This window comes from Triticum urartu, chromosome 2A (genome assembly GCF_056163025.1).
Source record: "Triticum urartu cultivar PI428250 chromosome 2A, HENAU_Tu73, whole genome shotgun sequence".
Lineage (NCBI taxonomy): Eukaryota > Viridiplantae > Streptophyta > Magnoliopsida > Poales > Poaceae > Triticum > Triticum urartu.
Genome location: NC_141874.1, coordinates 69396046 through 69419631, shown reverse-complemented (window position 1 = coordinate 69419631; position 23586 = coordinate 69396046). Strand labels below are relative to the sequence as shown.

Genomic DNA, 23586 nt, shown 5'->3' with positions numbered 1-23586 from the left:
GAACTATTTTCATATCCATGAACTTTTTTTTATGAAAAGTGATGAACTTGTTTTAAATCTATGAACTTTTTTCAAATTTGTGGTCTTTTTTATCAAAATCGATTAATTTTTTTTCAATTCGTGAACTGTTTGAGAATTCATGAACTGTTTTTCTCAAAATCGATGAACCTTTTTCAAAATCCAATGAACTTTTTTCAAATCTGTGAACTTTTTTTTGTGAACATTTCTTTGAAAAAATGATGAACTTTTTTAAAAAAATGATGAACTTTTTTTTGTGAACATTTCTTTGAAGTCCGCGGCCTTTTCAAAATCAATGATCTGTTTTTAAAATTCGCGAATTCTTTGTTCAATTTTTCGTTCCCTTTTTCCAAATAATTTGTACTGCAGCAGGAAGTCGGGGTCAAATAAAACTGTTTTTGTACATAAGAGGTCAATGTTGTCATGGTGCAGTGGTTGAAGCCCCAAGGACATGAGCAAAAGCACGTGGGTTCGAATCCCTCTTTCTACCCTCTTTCTACAATAGCCGGCCCCTGGTCCCAAACGTCTAGTCACTACCATATATTAAAAAGAGCAAAATTACTGTAATTCAAAAGTACTAAAAGGACACTGCTAATTAATCATCTTATATGGTCTTTTCTCACGTGATGGATATCATCTTATATGGTCTTTTCTCACGTGATGGATGCCTGTTTCCCATGTTCGTCCCTAGTGCATTAATTTTTTGTTTTCAGAATTATATAAAATATATATCTTCTAAACTGCGTGTCGAAATTCAGATCCGTTTTCATTGTTAAAACCCTCGCGACATGCTCTTCAAAAGTAGATGTTTCGACGAATTAGTCTTCCTGCCAACTAAACATTAATATGTGTGCAACTAGACTACATTGCCGCGCCAACTGAGCATATGTGTGTGCCAATAGTCCTGCAAACTAAACATCAATGTGTGTGCAAACTAGACTATATTGCCGTGCCAACTGAGCATATGCGTGTGCCAATAGTCCTGCCAACTAAACATCAATGTGTGTGCAACAAGACTAAATTACAAGCCAACTGAGCATATGTGTGCAACTAGTCTTCTCTGCCAACTAAACATCAATGTGTGTGTAATTAGACTACATTACAAGCCAACTAAACATTAATGTGTGTGCAACTAGACTACATTACAAGCCAATTGAACATATGTGTGTGCAACTAGTCTTCACTGCCAACTAAGCATCAATGTGTGTGCAAGTAGACTACATTACAAGCCAACTGAGAATGTATGTGCAACTAGTATTTTCTGCCAACTAAACATCAATGTGTGTGCAACTAGACTATATTACAAGCCAACTAAATATTAATGTGTGTGCAACTAGACTAGGTTACAAACCAACTGAGTATATATGTGTGCAACCAATCTTCTCTGCCAACTAAACATCAACATATGTATAACTAGACTACATTACAAGCCAACTAAACATCACTGCATGGATTCGGTTAGCTTGTAATTAGCCAGCAGATTAAACCATGAGGTCATGTCTCCATGTATACGTAACTTGCAAGCTAAGCTACACTTCTTCCTACCTACACGTATGCATGCATGGTCGGCCGGGTTAATTCCATCCAACAATCTCTTCCTCTCACTTCTCTCCTCACAAACCAAGTCTTAAAATCTAACTAAACCACTTCATCCATCACCATGGCAACACCTACGTGTATATACACATCGAACCATGCCACCAACCTTCCCATCTCATCTCTCTCTCAAGTCTCAGCACAGAGAGCCGCTGTCAATCAATCACAGAACCATGACTATTTCCATCACGATTCCTTGCCTGTGCCTCCTCATGGCAGCTACCAGCGGCACAAAGCAGCAGCAGCATCCGCACCCAGCTCCACCACTGGGGGCGGCGGTGGTGTACGGTGTACCCCAAGTTCAAGTTGACGGAGAAGGCTGGCCGCCGATCTGCGCTTCTTCCCGTGTTACACCTAGGAGCACCAGCACAACAGCCCGCTGTGTGTCGCGGCTGTCCGGTCGATCAGGGCGGCGGGGTGTCCTGAGTGTTCGACCAGGGGCGGCGGCGCGGCCAACCTTGACCAAAGGCGACCTGCGGTGATGACCTGCAGCAGCGGAAGATGCAGAGGACCAGCGGCAGGAACAGCTAGGCAGAAGGTGCGCCGACAGCTGCCATGGCCGCGCGCGGGAGAGAGAGGGGTGAGGGAGTGGAGGCTAGCTAGGGGAAACCGGGGGTGGGTTGGTCCTTCGGGTAGTGGTGGGCCTTGTCATCCACGTGCAACGAGTGAGATCGAGCGGTCAGAACGCGGCCGCTCGTTCTGTCCATATAGTGCGCGGCCACTTTTTAGATTTTAAGTTGTTTTTTATCTACAGAAGGAGGGCTACATATATTTCGGCTCGTTCTTGGGCCGGCCCGCATAACCAGGTGCGTGGGCGCTCGTTTCGTTTGCTGGCGCATAAGGCGCCAGTGAGGAGCTCTCGGTTTCAGGCTTCTCTTCTCTATGATTATTGGGCTGGGTTTCCGGGCTTTAAGGCTGGGCTTGCATGTGGAGGTTAAAAACTGCTGTTCGGGCCAGGCTTTCGTGCTCCAGGCGTGTGTGCATAGAAAAGTCATGCTTGGGCTTGGAGTTTCAGGGTCAGGCTTTTGCAAGCCAGGCCTAAAACCCGGCTCGGCCCGACCAATGGTCAGGTTTACTACCCATCATAAGTGGAGGATCGTCTCTACTAATGGGCAACACTATCCAGACTGTCGTTGGTAAGACATCACAAGTCAAGCAAATGTAAATTGGCTAATGAGCCCAAATCTTTATGAGTTCTTTTGGCACAAAAACACATAGTGCAAATCGCTTAAAACATAGTTGTAAATTGCGGCACATTGCACTCCTTTCCAACATAACATTAAAAACAGCATTGTATTCCATAAAAAAAAATACATTTATTGATCACCATCAATCTCATTAATCCCTTCCAGGGTTGTAGTGTATGTGTACAACCCCAACATTCTATAGGTCCATGTGAATACTTATCCGTCCCTAGGTCAAGTGTATGCCGACCGAGATTTGGGGAGGAGGCGCTGGAGGCGCCAAGTTCTATCTGGATCGAGGGATGTTGGCACACATCTACTTGTCAGGACATGGGAGAGCCTAACGTACTAGCAATGAAGAACCGATTAGGAGGCTTCCGCGAGGAGAGGGGGGACCCATGAAGGAGGAGATGGGTCATGGAGGGAAAGGCGGGGCATGGTGGTGCAAGAGAGGTGCACTTAGGAGGGAAAGGTGGGGGCGTGGTGGTACAAGAGAGGTGCACTTAGGAGGGAAAGACCGGGGCGTGGTGGTGAAGGAGGCAACAACAAGGTGTGGAAGTGCCAAAGAAGAGGAGGGCTACACCGCTGCCACCCAAGGAGCAAGAATGGGCATAGGAATGGAGAGGGATGTAGTTAGGTTTTCCCTTCCCTTGCTCATTTTTATAGACAACAGGAATGGGGTGAAGGGCCTCATCCATTGGGTTCGGCCTAGTCACTTATGGGCACAATACGTCGATCGGTGGAGATGAAGTCTCTAGTGATGATCAGATATATAGAAGCCACCTGATGGTGATATAGCCTCGGGACAATGAGTTAACCTTGATGAACCAGATATCTACTTTCGCAAGGGGTGTCCAAGAGTAAGAAGGAACCAAATAAAGGCTTTGTTGAATGTATATAATGAGATTTTGGCTGAAGGGTACCTTGGTCCGTGAAGTGATGTAGTTAGGCAGAATAATGGTGATTTTGAACATCTAAAGGATCGCTTGTGGAAGCAAAGTCAAGGGTGGATTTAGAGAAGCTTATCAACGGATGGCAGATGGAATCTTTTTGAATCAGTCGCCGAAGCCATTCCAACCTATTCAATGTCTTATTTCTTGTTACTTGGAGGATTATGCCAACAACTCGACATGATGATCCGAAAATTCTGGTGGAGTTATAAAGCGATAGAAAGAAAGACTGGAGTTATAAAGCCATAGAAAGAAAGACTGCATGGGTCTCATGGGACTCCATGGTGATGCCAAAACTTCACTTATGCCCCCAACAACACGAGCAATGTGTCAATCCTTACTAGCTTTGCTATTTGTGCAAAGTATTGAATGATATATGAATGCGATAATTCAAAACAGTGCCCGGTCTCATTTGGACCTGGTGAACAGTAAAATAAAAAAAGCAGGAATTTTTTTAAATGATATTTTTTTGTCTTCCAAGATTCTCAAGTGTGTGATGACCATTGTTCAAGAAATCTTCCGATTCAGCGATTAATCTTCCGATTTATCGCTACTCAGGGGTGACCGATAAGATTATGCCTTATCTTCACCATTTATCTTTTGGACCGATTTATCACTCTGACGAGCGATTTATCGGAAATCTACCGATAAATCGGACCTATTCATAGCACTATGTTTTCGAAAACTATGTTTATTTGTGTTTTGTTGACCTTTTTAGGCAATTTGTATTGTTATCCTATTTTGTTTGTCAATATACGAGGATTCAAAGGCTAGGAATCAAGGTAACACATCTGTCCAATATTGTTTTGGTGTTGAATATAGCGTATTTTAGTGTTGGGAACCTGAGATTTGCAAAAAATATCCAATTAATCGGTCGATTTCCGATTAATCTCTAATCTCTGGCTGACCGAGACGATAACGATAAGCGATATCCTCAACATTGGTGATGACTGTGCAATATTTCGAGGTGTTCGGATATTCAAGGAGCTCGTGGAAAAAGAGATAAAATTGGCTCCGAACTGTGCTGGTTTCAAATGTTTCTCAAACACCTGAAATTTGTATTTTTTTTGCCACGAGCTCCTCAAATATCCAAACTTCACCAAATTTTGCACGGACATCACACACAGAAGCATCTTGCACGACAAATAATTACAGTTTTTTTGCTGGTTATATTGTTCATCGGCGGGTGCATGTGAGCATGGGAACCAAAACTCAGGTTCTAGTGAAAGGTAATAATTTTGTATTTTTAGAATAAATAATAACTAACAAAATACAAGTAAAACTTGTTGAAAGTGTTCCACTCTTTGAGTGAGATACCTCTGCATCATCGAAGTAATATGTAATAAAACAGATAATTCTGTTGAGTAATATGACCTACATTTGAATAATATTCCCCTAAGGCTTTGGGTCATCACCAAGACAAACAAATTTATTATCCATTATCTTTAGTGACAATAATACAATACAAGCAATTTCCATTTACTATCACCACATAGATTACATGCACAATTAGATCCAACTAATGCACATTTTTGCTCTATTGATTACCCATCTAAATTGGCCAAGAGAAAACAAATAACAGGGGAACAATATGAATCCAACCGAACGTAAGCATCAACACAATCTAAACATAAATGAATAATTATTCACATGATCAACATCACAACAAAGTACACATCAGATTGACCACACTCATGGTAGGCAGCTGTGTGGCCACTGTATTGAACTACAAGGGGGGAGATTTCACGCAGAAAAAATAAGGGAGGACATTACATATTTCCTACCGCTATGAAATTCCGCAGTCTTGGGTGGAGTACTCGTAGTTGTTATTGGAGCAGCGATGATTGATGTTGATGAATTCCTCCTCCGACAGAGTGCCGGAACAGGGCTGAAGGTGAGATTGCCTCAGAACACGAAGTGGCCATGGGAAAAAAAGTACTCAAGAAATATGAATAGGCTTTTCGGGGTATATAACAAGTGAGATCTGGTGGGTCCAGGTGTTGTCTGGGCTTCCAGGGCCTACCCAAGTGTCCTAGCTCTTTCACAGTGCTTCTTTAGTATAAGAACAACTTCTGTAATTTTTTAGACTTTGTTTTTCAAAAGCATAGAGATTCTATTTTGCCAAAAAACAAAAGCACAACAAAAACAAGTCCTAGCATTGGACACATAAGTAATCAAATAGTTCCAATAGAACTTCAAAAGTTTTGCAAAAGTGATGGACACAAGCCATGAACAATACAGAAACTATAAATATGTTTAGGACGTATTAGCATCCCCAAGCGTAATCCATGCTCATCCTCAAGCATTTAAGATGATAAACAAGGATGATTTTTTTATGTGAATGCTACTTATCAAGAACGTGATCCTATGATGTATAATCTTTGGTGGGTCTAAACAATAGCTAAGATATATACATGACAATGGTCTACATTTAATATTCCCAAACTATCTCAATGCATACAAAAAAGTTCCCAAAATTCTTTGATAATCAAATGCATGAAGTCAATATCACCAGTGCCAAAGTTTCAAAAGAATGTCATTATTTATTGAGAAAACAGTAATGGCTTTCATAAAAAATAATGTTTAGCATGAAAATCAATTCTAGACTAATCCTTGATACAAGAAAAAAAATACAAACACTTGTTGCTTTTCTGTGCCATTCCAACAAATCAATCAAATTAGTGTAGAATCCAAGCGCAAGTCTAGGTTTCACACCCTAATGATTGGCATAAGAACATAATGTTGTGGGTTAAAAGCAGTCAAAATTAAAGATAATCTTGGTTCAGTGAAAGGGGTCATTAGGGCAAGAGGAAGACTTCATAATCAATATTAATGCAAGGATTAGAGATTGTCATGCAACTAGGTTGCACATAGAGGTATGAATATATGAAAGCTCTCGTACGGACTAGTGGGGTGCATCCAACTTGCTTGATCAAGATGGCCAAAAGCTCATAGAAGCAGACTCATTATTGGAATATATAAGCCAAACCCTATAATTATAGTCCCCAATAGTATACAAAACACTGAAATTCATACCATTTTCAACTTTTAATTTTTTTATAAAGAGAATATATTAATATCGCGAAGGTATCAATTACACCAAGCCTCTGCACCAACAAGATATCGAAAGACATCAAGGATGCACGCAGTCAAAAACAAAAATAAAAAGAGAGAAATATAAAAACAATGCATGGTGGGTGGGTGTGGGAGGGGGGGGGGGGGGTGATCCAATCAGATTTGGTTTGGGCCTTAAGATCACATAGGGGAAAGTGAAGTTCCAACTCCACAGAAGCTGAAACCCGATCTAGTGCACTCTGGATTGGGTCGACCATGTGATTACTACAAAATAAAATCGATATTCCATAATATATGGCCATATTAATATAACATATATGTGTGTGTCTCTGAGAATGCAGAGGCCACGAAGTTTATCCTTCATTCCAAAAAGAAAAGAAAAATGTTCTGTATTATAGAGAAAATGATCAGTTAATTATTTATATTAATCGGATCTCCTCTATGGTAACCGGCGTAATCAAGTTTGTATTTGAACCCATTACTAGCTAGCTTATCCCATGTGTTTAACCCATATAGAAGACTAAGAAGAGGGAGATAATATGACACATTATACACAACTTCTGCGGATTAGTTGATACCTCCTGACCCATAGATCAAACTGCCACGTCGTTTAGAAACAAACCACATGTGTGGTGTATGTATCCTGCCGATATGATATGCCACTGAGTGCATGTTTTCGCCTAAGCAATATAATAAGGCCATATCGAACTGCCATATGCAATCATGCATACACTGAGCGAATAATGCAGCCAAATTCTTTGCCCGAATAGTGCCAACTTGGTGTTGGCCGTATAATTTTATGTTGAATACGCAATCAAATCAATGTGAGAACGTTCCATGTTAAGCTCATGCGGAATAGATGTTTATGTCCATGCTAATCGCTTGTGGGGTAACCTTGCTCGACGATAATGATTCTCAAGAGATGTTTATGGTCAAGTTAGGCACAAAATGTGGACGTTTTAGCCCAGGGCACCGTGCTCCAAACCTCTTCTGGCTATATATATGTGCATTGCTGGTATGGTTCTCTTGCAAGCCACGGCCAACACAAAAAAGGTGAGGCAGAAACACCAAATAACATTGTGTATTATACACTAGTGGTTTAGATTAGCGATGGCTTCTGCTCCTTGTCTTAGCTTACTGGTGCTCGTGGCAATGGCCTCCGCGGCATCGGCGCAGCTGTCGCCGACGTTCTACCTCGCATCGTGCCCGAGCGCGTTGTTCATCATCCAAACTGCGGTCCAGGCCGCAGTGAATAGCGAGCCCCGCATGGGGGCGTCGCTGGTCCGGCTTCACTTCCACGACTGCTTTGTCGATGCAAGTCTCACATAACCTTAGTCAGTTGTAGCATATGCACGGACGTTAGTACAGGCAAATGATTGGCATTTCTGTACCTTTTTTTCAGGGATGTGACGGGTCCGTTCTGTTGGCAGACACGGGGAGCTTCGTCGGCGAGCAGGGGGCTGCTCCCAACGCCGGTTCCATTCGAGGAATGAACGTCATCGACAACATCAAGACCCAGGTCGAGGCCGCCTGCACGCAGACCGTCTCCTGCGCCGACATCCTCGCCGTCGCCGCCCGTGACTCCGTCGTTGCGGTAAGCTTTACAGTTAGCTCTAATGTGTGTGATTCTGCACATGGTCGATGCGTGTGATTCTACTTTCTTGGTTGTGGTTTCAAATTAAAATTCTGTGTAGCTGGGAGGGCCAACATGGCCTGTTCTTCTGGGGAGGAGGGACTCCACGACCGCAAGCAAGACCAATGCAGAAAATGACCTCCCACCTCCTACCTTCGACCTCCAAAACCTCACGACCGCGTTCGCCAACAAGCAGCTCAGCATAACAGACATGGTTGCGCTCTCAGGTACACACCATCGATGAGTTTGAATCATGATTGAACTGAAACTTTTACTAGTACAACGGCTCGCTAGAGGGACGCTAATTCTGACACGTATGGCTGTGCAGGCGCCCACACGCTCGGACAATCGCAGTGCCGGTTTTTCAGGAACAGGATCTACAACGAGGCCAACACCAACACGGCCTTCGCGACGGCGCTCAAGGCCAACTGCCCCCAGTCCGGCGGCGACAGCAGCCTGGCGCCGCTGGACACAGCGACGCCCAACGCGTTCGACAACGCCTATTACAGCAACCTGATTTCGCAGAAGGGGCTCCTACACTCGGACCAGGCGCTGTTCAATGGCGGCGGTGCCGACAACACGGTCATGAGCTTCGCGTCCAGCGCAGCGACATTCAACAACGCCTTCGCCACAGCCATGGTGAAGATGGGGAACATTGCGCCGAAGACTGGGATGCAGGGGCAGATCAGGCTCGTCTGCTCCAAGGTCAACTCGTAATCTCCACGCCGCCGACGCTCTGCTGCTGCTACGCATGCATGAATGAATTAAATAAGGTCTCGGAGACCAGCTGTACCAGCACCTACGAGTACGTAGCGTGTGTATTCGGGCGGGTGGCTGGAAATTGTACTTGTGCATGTGTGCATCTACACATGTGTAACAAATTCTCGTGCAAAAGCACGACGAATTGCTTCCTTTTATCTATGACATCTGTACTTTGAGATGTTACTATCTGGCATCTGCCACTTGAAGTCTTTAACCCTCTCCACGGGCGGCGGTCTTTGTTGGCATGCAAATGTCACTGCAGGGTAGCTCTCACAGATGGGCAGGGGATGATCGTCTCTACTGATGGGCAGGTGACGTCCATCAGTAAGACATAACTAGTGACGAGACACTATAAATCCATCTTTACGAGATTATTTGACACAAAGATATAGAATGTATATTGCTTTAAACAAAGTTCCACTCCTGATTACGGTACATTCCAGGCCGTTCCATCGTAACATTACAAACTTCATTGTATTCCATCAACATCAAAATATATCAATTATATCATAACTTTCATTAACCTTTCCCCAAGGGTGTACTTCAAGGGTCGAAGTAACCCCCCCCCCCCCTCCCCCCGGCAAAAAAAAGGTGTGCGACAGTCACAAGAAATGCTTGAACACCTCTCATACCTACCCTGGAAACCCAGCAGCTCAACCTCATCATGTAGTAAATCCAACGGTGGAGCTATGTTATGACCTGAGGGGGCCGTGGCCCCCCCAGCCCAAACGATTTTATTTCATTACTACTAGGTAGCAGTGGCCCCTGCTGGCTGCAGCTCGGCTTAATCCATCTTCACGCACAGTGCAGCAACGAACTAACCCATCTTCAGGCACGTGCTTCTCAGCTCATGTGTGTAAATTATATATAGTGTGCATGCAGTCACTAGAATAGCCTGCGAACTCATTGTATTCATCCACAAAGGGGTTACAAGTATATAAGAAGAGTACAGAGAGAGAGAGAGAGTAGAGCAGCGGCAGCACATGACTAGCTGAAGTATTTAGGCAGCGGATGACTTGTTCAGTCTAACAATGTGGTGTGGTTCATCTCAACCAGCTGCCCCCGCCGTGACGCACAGCCTAAATCTGAAGAGCGTTGCCTGTACATCAACACTGATGTACAATGAGTCAAACTGGGGTTTTTTCTTGTGTGGTTTGATATAACTAATTGGGAAGTTTTTGGTGATGGCACTACAATTTTCTCTCTAAGTGGCAGTTGGTCAGCCGTTGATTGTACTATTGGACTATACACATTATAAATCAGTTTTACTAAGTCTCCGCCGATTAAGACTTCGTTATGTCTTAGTCGATACTATATCCCTTAGATCTTGCATAGAGAATTGTACATTCTTTTCTTCAGTTTTTTCTTTTTTTTTTATATACTATATCATTCGACTGAGGCTTGGTTAAGTCTCAGTCAACCGAGACCTAGCTACACTTATTATAAATTTCTTGTCAGCAGCAGTTGCTCTTTTTTGTCCCCCCCCCCCCCCCCCCCCCCCCCGGTCTAGCTCCGCCACTGAGTAAATCTAATCTAAATACCTTTTGTTTCAGGCTACGGAACACAAGGCTACATTGTCAATTCTCCTGCATGGCTGCATAAACTACTTTTCTATTTATCTTACCTTTTTGCCCAGCTTTACACATTCTACGGGCTTTTTGAATCCTTTTACTTAATATCAAGGGGAAAACAATAGGTATTAAGTGTGTGCTTTTTTATTGATAGCTCCTATGTCGACTAAGCGCACACCTAGGCATGCTTAAGCGCTCGGAGTAATGCCTAGGCACCCTTGTTGTGCCAGCACACATATGCTCTTGAAATATTATGATGCATGTCTATTAAGTCATGTTCCTGCATAACTCTCTAGTGAAGCATATTAAATAACATTACACTTTTAGGAGATGCCACTTTACACAACTAACTACTCCCTCCATTCCTAAATATAAGCCTTTTTGGAGATTACAATATAGACTACATACAAAACAAAATCCGCATGTAGTTCGTATCGAAATCTTTAAAGGGGCTTATATTTAGAAACGGAGGGAATACTAATGGTGCAATGCAAAATCATGTTTGTGGAGCTAAAGATGATAACTCATCGCCATTGGTTTTAATTACTTAACATGGCCATCACACAAAGAAGCCAATGATTAATTGCTAATAAAGTCTATGACAACACTGAAATGAAATTTTGTATCAACTAATGTGTATGTATCTAGGGAGATTGCAGATTTGTAACAACCCTATCATGTTAAGAAGGGACAATATAAGGATGGACCATTATTAGAATTTTTTTTGAAACACTATTTAGAAGTTTCAAAGATGATATGCAGACATGTTCTCTAAGTATCTATAATTTTTCATTAAATAATATCATTATTTGTAGGCTACACAAAAAGACAAAAACCTGGCCCAAAAACAACAAAGGAATGTCCTTTTTTGGGCGGGGTAGAAAAAGTCCATTTTAATCTATGTATTAATCTTTTTTGTGTACACCACATACGAACATATATGTTAATGAAATTTTATATGTGTATATCACAAATTATATGCTTACGGGTATTTTTTCAGATTTTTTTAGGTGTGCAAATAGTATTTTCACTGGAAAAATAAAATAAATGGCTCCTGCGAGGTTAGTGGAAATACCTATTGTAGGCCTTGTTCAGAGAACCTCCGCTCCACAACTTCACTCTCAAAGTTGGTGGAGTTACAATTAAAAATTGTGGAGCAGCTATTTCCCGCCTCCGCAGCTCCTGGAATTTCGTGAAGCTGGTAAAATTCCGAACAAGCTCGTAGTAGCCAAACAAAATTCAATTTTAATTCCCGCAAAAAAAGGGCCAAGCCCTCCTTCCTCCTCTCCTTCGGCCAAGGGCCCTCCTCCTTCTCCACCAAGCCCTCCTCCTCCTCCTCCTCCTCCTCCTCCTCCTCCTCCGGCCAAGCCCTCCTCCCACCCCCTCCCTCTCCTCCTCTCTCCTCCCTCCTCTCTCCTCCCTCCTCTCACCCCTATGTGACGCCCCGAGACCGCTGCGCCAGGTGTCTTCCAGTTATTCGTTGTCTTTGCCATGTCATTTGCTTGTGTGTTGCATCTTGCCATGTCATCATGTGCATTGCATCATCATGTTTTCAAAACTTGCATTAGCCCGGGTCTCCTAGTTCCTTCCGTTGTCCGTTCTGAGCCCAGACACACTTGCACGCGCCCACGGCATGTCCGAAATAGTATTTTATAAGTGGCCGGAAACTGTTCTCGGAATGGGTTGAAAGTTGGCATGCTGTGTTTTTATGTTGTAGGTAGGCCGCTTGCCAAGTTTCATCGCGTTCGGAGTTCGTTTGATGCCCCAAGGATAACTATAGCGACAATATAGCCGGTCAAACGTCGGACGTTTTTGGTCTTCGAAAACTGCCGTCGGGTCTCTCTCTCTTCTCTCCTCTCAGCCTGAGGCCTTCTGCACAGCTCACAAGTTTCAACCGACCCCTCCTCACGCGCGCGTCCGAAAGCTGTCCTGGACCCAACCCGGGCAGTCGTCACCGTTGGATTCGAATCATCCCCTAACATCTACAAAACATCTCTGTTTTTCTTTTTGGACTCCCTACCTATTTGTTTCTCGACCGTCCGATTACGATCGGAGGGACGAGGTAGCCCCTACCAAAAGATCCATATGCCATATATAAATAGATTCAACCCTAATTCCTAGGGGAGATGTCCCATCCATCCCCACGCCGCCGCCACTCTCCCCAACGGGATCCAAAACCTCGTTTTCCCCTCCTGTCCAACCACCATCGCCGCCCAAATCCTGCAGGAGCCCGAGCTCCTCTGCCCGTCGCTCCTCTCCTGTAGCCGCCCGAGCACCGGCGAGCTCGCTGGAGCAGACCACCGACGCCCGAGCCCAATCCCATCGCGCTACCTCCTTCTTTCCCTTCTTCTTTCCCTGTCTCATCCCTCTCTCGTGCTCTGCATGTTCGAACAGGAGGCCATGGAAGCCGCCCTTCCGTACCTCGTCTCCGGCCCCTGCCCGTCGGAGCCGTGCCTCCCTGGACCCGCGGCTGTGGAGTCGGTCTTCATCCACGCCTCGCCCGCCTTGACACGCTCACCATCGTCGCCGGGAGCTCCAAGCTGCCCCAAGCTCTGCTCCATTCCAGCGTCGCCCGCGCGCCAAGTTCTGCTGCTTCCTCATCCAATCCGCGTCCTGGCCGGTGCGTCTCCGCGGTCGGACCTCCCCAAGCCCTCTTCACCGGTCTCCACTGCTTCTGCATGCGGGGACAACGACGACCGGCGCCAAGTTCCCCTGCCTCGCTCGCCTACATCCGCCTCGCCCCTCGCCAGCAAGCTGTCGCCGGGCCTGGCCCCTGCCGCGCCTCCGTTGACCCCGCCTCTCGTGTTCCTGGATCCGCTGTGCCGCCGCGTTCCCCGTCGTCGTCGACCTCCATGTCCCGCCACCGGCCTCTGCGCGTCCTGCATCAAACAGAGGAGCTCGAACCGCTGCCTTGCTCGTCTTGATTCAACGAGACCGAGCCGGCCTCCTCGTGCCCGCTTGGGTCGCATCCTGCAGCAAGGCCCAGCGCGCCCCTCTCCTCTCCGTTGTGGGCCTCAGCCCAGGGTGAGCAGCCCCCGCTCCTGTGCACTTTTGGGGCCGGCCAGATTCGGCCCAGTGTAGTATTGTTTTTCAGATCTACGAATTTATCTTTATCCAGGTTTTACCAGTTTTGTAGAAAACCCCTCCATGTTCATGCATATAATAACTTCAAGACCGTGCATCGGTTTAACATAAGTTATATATGAAACATGACTAGAATTTTATCTAGTTTAATAATATCCAACTTTCAATCATGTTGGACATGTTTAAAATGATGTTTGCTTTATTTTTCTTAAATAACATGTTAAAATGCTTTAATTCATAACTAAATAACCGTAGCTCCAAATTTAATAAACTTTATATGTATTTGGGGTAGAAAAATGCATAGATTATCATGGTGACTTTACTTTGCATGTTTAATAACTATAAAATATGGTTTAGGGCAGAACAGTACCAAACCTAAAATATGCACATGAGGAGTTTCCGGATTTGTTGTTTGTTATATCCGGCCTCATTTAAACTTGCCTAGATAGGTAGTTTTCCTATGCTTCACCCCTTGCCATGCTAACAAACATTTAATGTTGTTGAGTACTTAAACGGGAGAGAACTAAATAATTGTTGTGGTGTCGTCAATATGCAACTCGTTGCATATTGAGCTCCACTTAACTTGTAGTTTTGCTTGTGCACTTTGCCATGCCATGCCTCATTAAACCGGACATGCATCATACTTGATTGTGCATCATGCCATGCTTATGTGATGGTTGTTTACTATGTTGTTTGCTTCTTTCCGGTGTTGCTTCTTCGGGTTAGTTCCGATAACGTCGCGTTTGTGAGGATTTGTTCGACTTCGTCCGTTTGTCTTCTTCATGGACTCGTTCTTCTTCCTTGCGGGATCTCAGGCAAGATGACCATACCCTCAAAATCACTTCTATCTTTGCTTGCTAGTTGCTCGCTCTATTGCTATGCCGCGATACCTAACACTTGCTATATCATGCCTCCCATATTGCCATGTCAAGCCTCTAACCCACCTTTCCTAGCAAACCATTGTTTGGCTATGTTACCGCTTTTGCTCAGCCCTTCTTATAGCGTTGCTAGTTGCAGGTGAAGATGTAGTCTGTTCCATGTTGGAACATGGATTTTGTTGGGATATCACTATATCTATTATGTTAATTAATGCATCTATATACTTGGTAAAGGGTGGAAGGCTCGGCCTTATGCCTGGTGTTTTGTTCCACTCTTGCCGCCCTAGTTTCCGTCATACCGGTGTTATGTTCCTTGATTTTGCGTTCCTTACGCGGTTGGGTGTTATGGGAACCCCTTGACAGTTCGCTTTGAATAAAACTCCTCCAGCAAGGCCCAACCTTGGTTTTACCATTTGCCACCTAAGCCTTTTTCCCTTGGGTTCTACAGACTCAAGGGTCATCTTTATTTTTAACCCCCGGGCCAGTGCTTCTCTAAGTGTTGCTCCAAACTGGGCGATGTCCAGCGCCCCCTGGGCAACCAGGGTCTATGCCAACCCGACGTCTTGCCCATCCGGTGTGCCCTGAGAACGAGATATGTGCATCTCCTATCGGGATTTGTCGGCACATTTAGGTGGCTTTGTGATACGTCTCCAATGTATCTATAATTTTTGATTGTTCCATGCTATTATATTATCAACCTTGGATGTTTTATATGCATTCAGGTGGCTTTGTGATACGTCTCCAACGTATCTATTATATTGTCTCCTAACCTATTAACCTAGAGCCCAGTGCTAGTTTCTATTTTTTCCTTGTTTTAGAGTATCGTAGAAAAGGAAAATCAAATGGAGTCCAATTGACCCGAAACTTCACGGAACTTATTTTTGGAAGGAAAGCAACCCGGGAGACTTGGAGTCCACGTAAGGGAAGCAACGAGGAAGCCACGAGGCAGGGGGCGCGCCCTCCACCCTCGTGGGCCCCTCGTGGCTCCCTTGACGTACTTCTTCCGCCTATATATATCCATATACCCTAAAACGATCAAGGAACACAATAGATCGGGAGTTCCGCCGCCAGAAGCCTCCGTAGCCACCGAAAACCAATCTAGACCCGTTCCGGCACCCTGCCGGAGGGGGCAAACCATCTCCGGTGGCCATCTTCATCATCCCGGTGCTCTCCATGACGAGGAGGGAGTAGTTCTTCCTCGGGGCTGAGGGTATGTACCAGTAGCTATGTGTTTGATCTCTCTCTCTCTCTCTCTCTCTCGTGTTCTTGAGGTGGTACGATCTGGATGTATCGCGAGCTTTGCTATTATAGTTGGATCTTATGTTTCTTCTCCCCCTCTACTCTCTTGTAATGGATTGAGTTTCCCCTTTGAAGTTATCTTATCGGATTGAGTCTTTAAAGATTTGAGAACACTTGATGTATGTCTTGCCGTGCGTATTTGTGGTGACAATGGGATATCACATGATATACTTGATGTATGTTTTGGTGATCAACTTGCGGGTTCCGCCCATGAACCTATGCATAGGGGTTGACAAATGTTTTTGTCGTGATTCTCTGGTAGAAACTTTGGGGCACTCTTTGAGGTCCTATGTGTTGGTTGAATAGAAGAATATGAGATTGTGTGATGCATATCATATAATCATACCCACGGATACTTGAGGTGACATTGGAGTATCTAGGTGACATTAGGGTTTTGGTTGATTTGTGTCTTAAGGTGTTATTCTAGTACGAACTCTAGGGCTATTTGTGACACTTATAGGAATAGCCCAATGGATTGATTGGAAAGAATAACTTTGAGGTGGTTTCGTACCCTACCATAATCTCTTCATTTGTTCTCCGCTATTAGTGACTTTGGAGTGACTCTTTGTTGCATGTTAAGGGATAGTTATGTGATCCAATTATGTTATTATTGTTGAGAGGACTTGCACTAGTGAAAGTATGAACCCTAGGCCTTGTTTCAACGCATTGCAATACCGTTTGTGCTCACTTTTATCATTAGTTACCTTGCTGTTTTTATGTTTTCAGATTACAAAAACCTTTATCTACCATCCATATACCACTTGTATCACCATCTCTTCGCCGAACTAGTGCACCTATACAATTTACCATTGTATTGGGTGTGTTGGGGACACAAGAGACTCTTTGTTATTTGGTTGCAGGGTTGCTTGAGAGAGACCATCTTCATCCTACGCCTCCCACGGATTGATAAACCATAGGTCATCCACTTGAGGGAAATTTGCTACTGTCCTACAAACCTCTGCACTTGGAGGCCCAACAACGTCTATAAGAAGAAGGTTGTGTAGTAGACATCAAGGTCTTTTCTGGCACCGTTGCCAGGGAGGTTAGTGCTTGAAGGTATATCTTTAGATCTTGCAATCGAATCTTTTAGTTTCTTGTTTTATCACTAGTTTAGTCTATAAAAGAAAACTACCAAAAAACTGGAATTGAGTTTGCCTCATACGCTTCATCTTTTTAATATCTTTCGTGAGTATGATTGAAAGGAAAATTGTGCCAAAGTGTTAGAAGAAGAATGCATTAAAATGTTTGGCAGTAAATATTTGAATGATGAGCATGATTGCAATGTTGTTAGTATGAATTCCTTGAATATCCATGATGCTAATGATATGCAAAGCCACAAGCTTGGGGAAGCTATGTTTGATGAAGATGATATTTTTTGTCCCCCAATATTTGATGAGCAAATTTATTATGATGAAAGCATGCCTCCTATTTATGATGATTATATTGATGAAAGTGGATTTGGAGAGGTCATGACTTTATTTTGTGATGAATCCACTATTTCGGAAGAGGTTCCAATTGAATATGAGAACAAAGTTGCTATCTATGATGATTATTGTGATGACTTGTATGCTATAAAGAGTAATAATATTCATGAAACTTGTCATCATGATTTTAGTTTTCAATTGGATTATGCCTCACATGATAGTTATTTTGTTGAGTTTGATCCCACTACTATTCATGAGAAGAAGTTTGCTTATGTGGAGAGTAGTAAATTTTCTATGCTTGTAGATCATGAAAAGAATGCTTTAGATGCTGGTTATATTGTTGAATTCATTCATGATGCTACTTAAAATTATTATGAGGGAGGAATATATGCTTGTAGGAATTGCAATAATATCAAGTTTCCTCTCTATGTGCTTAAAATTTTGAAGTTATGCTTGTTTTACCTTCCTATGCAAGTTGATTCTTGTTCCCATAAGTTGTTTGCTCACAAAATCCCTATGCATAGTAAGTGGGTTAGGCTTAAATGTGCTAGTCATATTCTTCATGATGCTCTCATTATGTTTCAATTCTTATCCTTTATGTGAGCATCATTGAAATCATCATGCCTAGCTAGGGGCGTTAAACGATAGCGCTTGTTGGGAGGCAACCCAACTTTATTTTTGTTCCTTGCTTTTTGCTCCTGTTTAGTAATAAATAATTTATCTAGCCTCTGTTAAGATGTGGTTTTATGTTTTAACTAGTGTTTGTGCCAAGTAGAACCTTTGGGAAGACTTGGGTGAAGTCTTTATGATCATGCTGTAAAAAACAGAAACTTTAGAGCTCACGAGAATTGCTGCCATTTTTTTATTGGAGAGTGTTATTTAGTTAATTCCTTTTGAAGATGATTAATAGATAAATTCCTCAGGTCCATAAATTTAGTTTAGAATTTTTTGGGTTCCAGAAGTATACGTTTGATCCAGATTACTACAGACTGTTCTGTTTTTGACAGATTCTGTTTTCTATGTGTTGTTTGCTTATTTTGATGAATCTATGAGTAGTATCGGAGGGTATGAACCATAGATAAGTTGGAATACAGTAGGTTTAACACCAATATAAATTAATAATGAGTTCATTACAGTACCTTGAAGTGGTGATTTATTTTCTTATACTAACGGAGCTCACGAGTTTTCTACTTTAAGTTTTGTGTTGTGAAGTTTTCAAGTTTTGGGTAAAGATTTGATGGACTATGGAATAAGGAGTGGCAAGAGCCTAAGATGGGGGATTCCCAAGGCACCCCAAGGTAATATTCAAGGACAACCAAGAGCCTAAGCTTGGGGATGCCCCGGAAGGCATCCCCTCTTTCGTCTTCGTTCATCGGTAACTTTACTTGGAGCTATATTTTTATTCGCCACATGATATGTGTTTTGCTTGGAGAGTCATTTTATTTTATTTAGTTTTGCTTGCTGTTCGAATAAAATACCAAGATATCAAATTATTAAATGTTAGAGAGTCTTCACATAGTTGCACAATTATTCGACTACTCATTGATCTTCACTTATATCTTTCGGAGTAGTTTGTCATTTGCTCTAGTGCTTCACTTATATCCTTTTAGAGCACGGTGGTGGTTTTATTTTGAAGAAATAGATGAACTCTCATGCTTCACTTATATTATTTTGAGAGTCCTAAACAGCATGGTAATTTGCTTTGGTTATGAATTTAGTCCTAATATGATGGGCATCCAAGAGGGATATAATAAAAACTTTCATATACAGTGCATTGAATACTAAGAGAAGTTTGATACTTGATAATTGTTTTGAGATATGGATATGGTGATATTAGATTCGTGCTAGTTGAATAGTTGTGAATTTGAGAAATGCTTGTGTTGAAGTTTGTGATTCCCGTAGCATGCACGTATGGTGAACCGTTATGTTAAGAAGTCGGAGTATGATGTATTTATTGATTGTCCTCCTTATGAGTGGCGGTCGGGGACGAGCGATGGTCTTTTCCTACCAATATATCCCCCTAGGAGCATGCACGTAGTACTTTGTTTCGATAACCAATAGATTTTTGCAATAAGTATGTGAGTTCATTAAAACTAATGTTGAGTCCATGGATTATACGCACTCTCACCCTTCCACCATTGCTAGCCTCTCTAGTACCGCGCAACTTTCGCCGGTACCTTAAACCCACCATATACCTTCCTCAAAACAGCCACCATACCTACCTATTATGGCGTTTCCATAGCCATTCTGAGATATATTGCCATGCAACTTTCCACCGTTCCTCTTATTATGACACGCACCATCATTGTCATACTGCTTTGCATGATCATGTAGTTAACATCGTATTTGTGGCAAAGCCACCATTCATAATTCTTCCTTACATGTCACTCTTGAGTCATTGCACATCCCGGTACACCGCCGAAGGCATTCATGTAGAGTCATATCTTGTCCTAAGTATCGAGTTGTAATTCTTGAGTTGTAAGAAAATAGAAGTGTGATGATCATCATTATTAGAGCATTGTCCCAGTGAGGAAAGGATGATGGAGACTATGATTCCCCCACAAGTCGGGATGAGACTCCGGACGAAAAAAAAGAGGCCAAAGAAGCCCAAATAATAAAAAAAAGGCCATAAAAAAGAGAAGGCCCAAATAAAAAAATGAGAGAAAAAGAGAGAAGGGGAAATGCTACTATCCTTTTACCACACTTGTGCTTCAAAGTAGCACCATGATCTTCATGATAGAGAGTCTCTGTAAGTGCATCTAGTGCCACCCCTAGTTGGTTTTGGAGTATTGACGACAAACCTAGTTGAGGGACTAATGTGTTTGTGAGAATTGTAGGATAACACAGGTAGAAGTCCCTCATTGATTCGGTTTTCTTACCAGAGATGACCCCTAAAAATGTATGAAGACATTGATGTCAAAGGTGGTATATGAAGATATTCACATTGAAGACTATGACAAGAGAAGACATCGCATGAAGCCTGTGGAGCTCGAAGACTTAGATCTTTCGTAGCTCTTTTTCCTCTTCCTTGTTGAGTCATAGGAACCACCGTACTGTTAAGTGGGGTCCAAGAGAACCATTCAGAATGACTGAAGTGATGCTTAAACAAAACCTATGTCTTTGAGTGAAGACTATGAGAGCGAATCTTGTCCAGAGTCGGACAAGTCAGCTTTGCTTGTAGCCCAAGTAAAGTTGCCGTGTGAGTTTGAAATCTGACCGTTGGAACACGTGTCAGTTCGTTAGTGACCCAGGGTCATTTCGGACAAATCAGGTCGGGTTGCCTAGTGGCTATAAATAGCCCACCCCCTACAACCATAAACGGTTGGCTGCTCAAAGTTAGTGTACGGCTTTTGTCGTTTGAGAGCAACCCACCTCGAAGCCTTTGAGAGAGAATTCCTTGCGAGGATAAAGCCCTAACCACCCAGAGCCAAAGAGAATTAGGCATCACTTAAGTCTTCGTGTCTGTGTGATCTGAAGACTTATTACACTTGAGGACTGTGCATCCTCCAGCCGGTTAGGCGTCGCGTTCTGAGCATCCAAGAGACATTGTGGATCGCCGGTGAACGAAGTCTGTGAAGGTTTGGGAGTCTACCTTGAAGACTTACCAGAGTGATTGGGCGAGGTCTGTGTGACCTTAGCTCAAGGGGAATACGGTGAGGACTGGGTGTCCTAAGCTGCGTGTTCAGGACTGGGTGTCCGGGACTGTGTGTCCTCAGGTTTAAATACCTAGTCGCCCTAACCAGACGTACAGTTGTCACAGCAACTGAAACTGGTCCAACAAATCATTTTCTTCAACGAGTCACTGGTTTCATCCTTCCCGTCCCTGTACTTACTATTACTCCTTGTGAAGTCATTGTATGATTGCACTATCTTTTGTCTTCACTAAGTGACTGCGTGTTCTGTTTGGCTTCATAATATCTTCCTACCTGATCCTTACTGCATTGCGGCTATTAGTCATTGTGCTCTCACTTGAATACTTGACTATGGCTTGCCTAGTGTAGTCTACCTTCCGCTGCATGGTAATAGGTTTATTTCTATCGTTTGTCTTTGAAACTTCCACGTTTTGAAGAATTTCATAAAAATCGCCTATTCACCCCCCTCTAGTCGATATAACACACTTTCAATTGGTATCAGAGCAAGGTACTCCCTTGTTCTGTGTGATTCGGTTTAACCACCTGGAGTTTTAGCTATGTCGACTGCAGGGATAATCAAAGTCTCCGCTGCGTGCCCCGTCTTCGATGGAACTGAATATCCCTACTAGAAGAATAAGATGCGCATGCATCTTGAAGCCATTGACGTCGACCTATGGTATGTCGTCAAGAATGGCGTTCCCAAGGCTGGAGAAGGTGTCACTGCTGCTGATGTCAAGAAGTTCATTCAACTGGACTCTACCGCCAAGAATATCATCTGTGGTCATCTGACCAAAGGACAGTATGGCCGTGTGAGTGCTTTGGAAACATCTAAGCTGGTCTGGGATTGGCTCTCCAAGGTCAACGAAGGCGTCTCAACCCAGAGAGATCAGAGAATTAGTGTCCTTCGCAACCTCTTCAACCGCTTCAAGCGAAATGACAATGAGAATGTCCAGCTCACGTTTGATCGACTCACTGACATCACAAATGAGCTTCAAGCCCTCGGCGCTACTGAGATCACCAAGCATGAAGTCGTCAAGACACTACTGATATCACTTGACAGTTCGTTTGACACCCTAGCCCTGATGATTCAAGAACGACCTGATTTAAAGACACTCGATCCGTCCAACATACTTGAGAGGCTCTGAGAAAAGAGATATCTACGGTCCAAACTATGGGCGAACTCGTGCCTTGAAGGCAAAAGCTGTCTCCTCATCCGAAGAAGAATCTGACAGCAGTTCTGATGATCCTGAAGACATTGGAAAGGAACTTGCTATGCTTGTGAAGAAGTTCCAAAAATTCACCAAGAAGAAAGGCTTCAGAAAGTCTTCATGATCAAGCTCAAGGAATGATGAAGCTTCTGCTCATGACTACAAGAAGAAAACATGCCACAAGTGCAAGAAAACTGGCCACTTCATCTCTGAGTGTCCATAGTGGGACAATGAGAACAGAAAGAAGAAGAAGAGCAAGGAATATGACTCTGACGACAAGAAGAAGAAGAAATACTCAAAGTCTTCTTCCAAGTCTTCCTCAAAGTCTTCATCACACAAGAAGAGCTCATCTGGCAAGGCACATGCGTTTGTTGGCAAGGAAATGGATTCAGAGGAGGAGTCCGCTTCTGAGGAGGCGGAGGTGGAGTCTGAGGAGGAGTCCGATTCTAGCATTGCAAGTCTGGCTATAGCATACGTTGCCAAGTCCATCTTCAACACTGAAGACAATGACTTCACCACCGACACCGATGCAAATGAAAAGGACTACTCTGCTCCTACCTACTGCTTCATGGCACACGGTGCCAAGGTAAACTCACACACTACTCACTATCAAACATCAAGTGACGATGACTCTTATTGTGGTTCAAAACCCAGCTACAAAACACTTGCTAAAATTGCAACTGAACAATAGAAAGCCATGGAACATATTCAAAAACTGTTAGACAAAAGCGATGATCTGTTAGGCGCTGAAATGACTCGATCTGAGTCCTTAATTGAAGACATAAAAAATCTTCACGTTAAGTATGAGGAACTTGAAAGTCTTCATGAAACGCTCTCAACAACTCATGAAAATCTTTCCTATGATTATCTTCAAAGGAAGCAAGATCTTGAGAAATTGAGAGCGGCTCATGAAGATCTTCAAAAAGAAAATGAGTCACTTCGCGCCAAACAGATCAGTTCCGCTCAGGAAGGATTTGAACCACCATGTCTTAAATGCATTGAGCGTGAAAATGCTACTTCTGTTGCTGAATGTTCTACTGCTGCTACTGTTGCAATATCTTCAACTGTTGATGTGGGAACTAACCCCTCTACTGAGGATACCACTGCTATTGCTGATGAGAATGCTAGGTTGAAGACATTGCTTGAAACAGGGATGTAAAAAAGTCTCAAAGGGCATCAGACACTATGTGATGTCCTCAAAAGACAGATCCTGAACCGAAACCCTAGGAAAGAGGGTGTTGGGTTCGTAAGGAAAATGAATGCTGATGGCTC

General features: G+C 43.3%; 1 protein-coding gene across 1 annotated transcript; it reads left to right on the top strand.

Annotated features, from left to right (window-relative positions):
* Positions 1-7859: 7859 nt before the first annotated feature.
* On the top strand, positions 7860-9401 carry LOC147983824 (peroxidase 2-like). Its single transcript, XM_087543153.1, has 4 exons — positions 7860-8137; positions 8226-8417; positions 8518-8683; positions 8785-9401. The coding sequence occupies exons 1-4, from the start codon at positions 7934-7936 to the stop codon at positions 9171-9173; spliced, it is 951 nt and encodes a 316-aa protein (XP_087399279.1). The 5' UTR covers positions 7860-7933; the 3' UTR covers positions 9174-9401.
* The last annotated feature ends 14185 nt before the right edge of the window (positions 9402-23586 follow it).